Source organism: Myotis davidii, unplaced genomic scaffold (assembly GCF_000327345.1).
Source record: "Myotis davidii unplaced genomic scaffold, ASM32734v1 scaffold2786, whole genome shotgun sequence".
Lineage (NCBI taxonomy): Eukaryota > Metazoa > Chordata > Mammalia > Chiroptera > Vespertilionidae > Myotis > Myotis davidii.
In genome coordinates, this window is record NW_006296623.1 from 4552 (window position 1) to 9475 (window position 4924).

Sequence of the window (4924 nt, forward strand, 5' to 3'; positions counted from 1 at the left end):
AGATGTGTCTGCTTGTATGTGTTTTGTTGAGAGATAGCACCACCTACCATTTTGGGTGTTGGGACCACCCTCCAAGGAACTGAGTCACCTGGCTAGAGCTGTTGTTTTGTTTTAATAAATGGAGTGTAGGAGGTGGGCTATCTTCTCAAATCCTTCCCATTGCTTCGGAACTAGTGCAGTCGGGTGCCTGCCGCAATGAAGCCAATGTCCAGAGGCAGGTTCTGATTCATAAAGAAAGGTTTTATTCAGATGCTGCGTGACCTGGGAGAAGGGTGGACTTACCTGTCATAGATCACCACCCCTTCCTGCTCAACCCTAGGGTTCTTATAGGTATAGGGGGTGGGGAGTTTTTATTCCCTTCTACAATTATCGTGATAGTTTAGTGTGCCCTTATGTCCTGTCCATTCGTGTCCCTGGTTTTTGGCCGGCTTAGTGAAAGAACCTCCTCTTGCCCCACCTTGACCAATGAGAGGGACTCCTTGGCGCTCCCTGACTGTAGGGTAATGTCATCATTCTCCAACGTCCTCACATAGGGAGTCTGTCCTAGGATTCCTAGCACCTCTCTAGGAAGGAAAAAAATTAAACTGTGTTTTAAAATCGGCATTTTATATGTTTCTTTCTAGAAGACTCAACAACCAGAAACATTTTTATTTCTTCATACTAATATTTATAACTCTGGTATTTGAGTATTTATGTGATTAGCGCTTGCGTGTTCCGTAGTGGGCTCAACAGTCACTTCTTCTGGGACATCTCCCCTACCCCACTGGCAGTGCCCCCAATGCTCTTCATTATCCCTGGGCTTTATCCATGCACAACCCTGATCTCTCTACAATGCCGATAGCAGAATGACAGAGAGCTCTCTGAGGACAGGGACAGGGACAGGGTCAGTACCCCTGTGCCAGCACAGAACGTTTTATATGCATCACCCCATTTAATTTTCATAGCCACCAATGGAATTAAATCAGTGGTTCTCAACCTTCCTAATGCCGCGACCCTTTAATACAGTTCCTCATGTTGTGGTGACCCCCAACCATAAAATTATTTTCATTGCTACTTATTTTTTAAATATATATATATTTTATTTTTTTTTTAAAATATATTTTATTGATTTTTTACAGAGAGGAAAGGAGAGAGATAGAGATAGAGAGTTAGAAACATCGATGAGAGAGAAACATCGATCAGCTGCCTCCTGCACATCCCCCACTGGGGAAGTGCACGCAACCCAGGTACATGCCCTTGACCGGAATCGAACCTGGGACCTTTCAGTCTGCAGGCCGACGCTCTATCCACTGAGCCAAACCGGTTTTGGCAAATATATATATATTTTATTGATTTTTTTACAGAGAGGAAAGGAGAGGGATAGAGAGTTAGAAACATCAATGAGAGAGAAACATCGATCAGCTACCTCCTGCACACCTCCTACTGGGGATGTGCCTGTCAGCAAGGTACATGCCCTTGACCAGAATCGAACCTGGGACCTTTGAGTCCACAGGCTGATGCTCTATCCACTGAGCCAAACCAGTCAGGGCTCATTGATACTTCATAACTGTAATTTTGCTATTGTTATGAGTCGTAATGTAAATATCTGATATGCAGGATGTATTTTCATTGTTACAAATTGAACATAATTAAAGCATAGTGATTAATCACAAAAACAATATGAAATTATATATGTGTTTTCTGATGGTCTTAGGCAACCCCTGTGAAAGGGTTGTTCGACCCCCAAAGGGGTCGTGACACACAGGTTGAGAATCGTGGTGTTAAATAGTGATATCATCTCCATGGGGCAGATGTGGAGAGTGAGGTTCAGAGAGTTTAGCCACCTGATGAAGGACACAGAATCAGCAGGCAGCAGAGCTGGAATTCACCCCCAATTCGAACGTAGTCCAAGATCTATGCTGTTAATTTCTATTCTATTTTGGCTCAAATATTCATTAGCTGGTTGAATGAATGATGGCAACACAGCTAGCAAGTGGTAGAGATGGTATTTGAACCCAAGAGAACCTATGCTCTGAATCAGTACACTATCTTCCACATCCCCTACCACCCTGAGTGATCTGGTGTCTCCTGGTTATACCTTTGAATATGTGGAAGTGATTGAATGGGAGTACCTCCAGGCATTGGAAAAATGAAGAGGGTCAGGAATCAGAGGTCTCTTGCATTGTTTACAAGCACCATCCTTTATTAAATCCACAAACAAAAGAAAATCTCTGTCTCTGGGAATGAATCATGAAGTCATTCTCTTTGTGTTCGGTTTTGCATGCATATTACACCCCTTGAGCCATTCAGATAAATCACGGCCTTGACAGTGCTGGGTCCAAGAACCCCTAGGAAATGGAAGGAGGGCGGAAAGATGAAATGGACAGGCTGATGGCATGGTAGTGCCACTTGGCTACCCAGGGTCCAAGTCATTCCCATAAACTTACCAGGCATTCATACCATCCCGTGAGGACACGACCTTCTTGGCACACATGATGTCATCCAGAATATGGCGGTTGAGAAGGTCTAGGGGAAATAGAAGGACATAGTGATCTGGTGCATTGGGGACAGAGTGACAATGTATGTAGGACCCAGGGGTTCTAGGTTCCTTGAGGCCTGAATAACATCAGCACCAACATTAGCTCATTCTGATAACCTTGATTTACTTGTCAGATAGTTACCTCAACTGCCATGTTGTCTGGTTATGAATAACCTCAACCACCATATCAGTTGGTTCTGGACAACCTTAACCTCCATGTTGGCCAGCGATGGATGACTTCAACTGTCATTTTTTTTTCAACTGTCATTTTATGTGGTTATGAATGATCTAAACTGCAATGGTAGCTGGCCTGACGTCACATCAACCACCATGCTGGCTGATTGAAAATCTACTCAACTGAAAGGTTGATCAATCCTGGTGACTTTAAACAATATGTTGTCAGGTACTGGATAACCTCAACTCACATTTTGACTGGTTATTATATAAATGACCTCAATCTCCATGTTGGGTAGTTTTGTTCAACCTCAACCACCAAGGTGCCTGGTCCTAGTATTGAAAAACCTTAATATTCATGTTATCCTGTCTTAAACAACCTCAACCTCTATCTTGACCAGTCCTGGACAACCTCAACCTCCGAGCTGGTTAATCCTAAGTGACCTCTTTGGTCACTGTGCTAGGACTTGGACAACCTCAAACTGCTCCCAAATAACCCCAGTCTCCATTTTGATCTATCTTGGACAACCTCAAGCACCATTTTGGACAACCTGGAACAAATTCTACTGTTATTCAATTTTGTCCTCAAAAACACCACATCTTGTCTGGAAAGTTCTCTCCTTTCTACACAGAAGTACCTTGTGTCTGTTCCTACAACCATATATCTGCTTCTTCCCTCAGGGGCTGAACAATCTCAACCCCAAATCAGGACAATCGCCTCAATTCTATGTGGCGCTAAGTTTCCCATTTCCTGAGTCCCAGAAAACTGAAGCTTCCATTCTGGGTGAGGTTTGGGAGCTCTGAGTCCTCCTGTCCTCAATCTCCATGTTGGGTAGTCCTGTTCAACCTCATTTCAGTGCAGTATGGGTAAGGATACAGGGTGGTATCTCTAACAGCCTAGGCAACTCTGTTTCTTGCCCTATCGTTTTTCTGCTTGTTACTGGAGATTATGGCTTAGATAACCTTGCCCTCTGTTTATTGGGCCAGACAGGGCTTTCAGGGTATCCCCATTGCTGCCTCACCATGACACTCCATGTGACAGAGGTTCTTGGTGGGTGTAACACCATTGTCACACCACCAGGCGGAGTTCAGCTGGAAAATGCCATATTGATTGCTGCCATCAAGATTGTGGTCCACGACAGAAGTGTCAAAGCCACTCACATAATGTGCCAGGCACAGCCCTGAGACAGAGATAGGGAAGGTAGCAGGTAAGCATGGGTTCTGGAAATAGAAGAGGTTAGGAGGAGGGGGTGGGGACAAGTATGGTTGTCATTTCAGCTGTGGGGGTGATGATCTTGGTTTGGTGATGGTGTTGATGTTGGTGATTTTGTTGAGATGTCAGTGATGGCAGTGGTTATGGTATTCATGATGGTAATTGTAGCGATGACATTGATGGTAGTGATGGTGCTGATGGTAGAAATGAGAGTGATGGTTGTGAAGGCAATGATAAAAATGACATTAGAATTGGTTAAACCCCAACATCATACTCAATGGGCAAAAACTAAAACCATTTCCCTTAAGAACAGAAACAAGACAGGGATGCCCACTCTCACCACTCCTGTTTGACATAGTACTGGAAGTACGAGCCATTGCGATCAGACAAGAAGAAGAAATAAAAGGCATCCAAATTGGAAAAGAAGTAAAACTGTCCTTATTCTCATATGACATGATACTGTACATAGAAAACCCTAAAGACTCTACCAAAAATTATTAGACTTAATAAATGAATTCGACAATGTAGCAGGATATAAAATTAATGCCAAGAAATCTATGGCATTTCTATACACCAATAATGAACTTACAGAAAAAGAGAATAAAGGAGCAATCTCATTTACCATTGCATCAAAAAAATTAAGATACCTAGGAATAAAATTGACTAAGAAGGTAAAAGACCTATACACAGAAAACTACAGGACACTGAAAAAGGAGCTAGAGGAAGACATAAACAGATGGAAGAAAATACCGTGTTCATGGATTGGTAGAATCAACATCATCAAGATGTCCATATTACCCAAAGCAATGTATACATTAAATGCACTCCCCATTAAAATACTAACGGCATATTTCACAGACCTAGAACAAACTTTCCAAAAATTCATTTGGAATAAAAAAAAAAGACCCCTAATAGCTGCAGCAATCTGGAGAAAGAAAAACAAGGTAGGTGGGATCTCAATACCAGATAACAAGCTGTATTACAAAGCCACTGTTCTCAAAACTGCCTGCTACTGTCAC

At 42.7% G+C, this 4924-nt stretch overlaps 1 protein-coding gene across 1 annotated transcript in view; it reads right to left on the reverse strand.

Moving 5' to 3' along the window:
* Positions 1-2227: 2227 nt before the first annotated feature.
* The window catches only part of SPACA5 (sperm acrosome associated 5), a 4076-nt gene continuing 1379 nt past the window's right edge, over positions 2228-4924 (reverse strand). Inside the window, exons 2-4 of the mRNA XM_006772139.1 lie at positions 3715-3873; positions 2427-2505; positions 2228-2327 (exon numbers count right to left, since the gene is read on the reverse strand). Coding sequence (XP_006772202.1) covers positions 2228-2327; positions 2427-2505; positions 3715-3873 — 338 coding nt within the window. The remainder of the gene's footprint in view (positions 2328-2426; positions 2506-3714; positions 3874-4924) is intronic.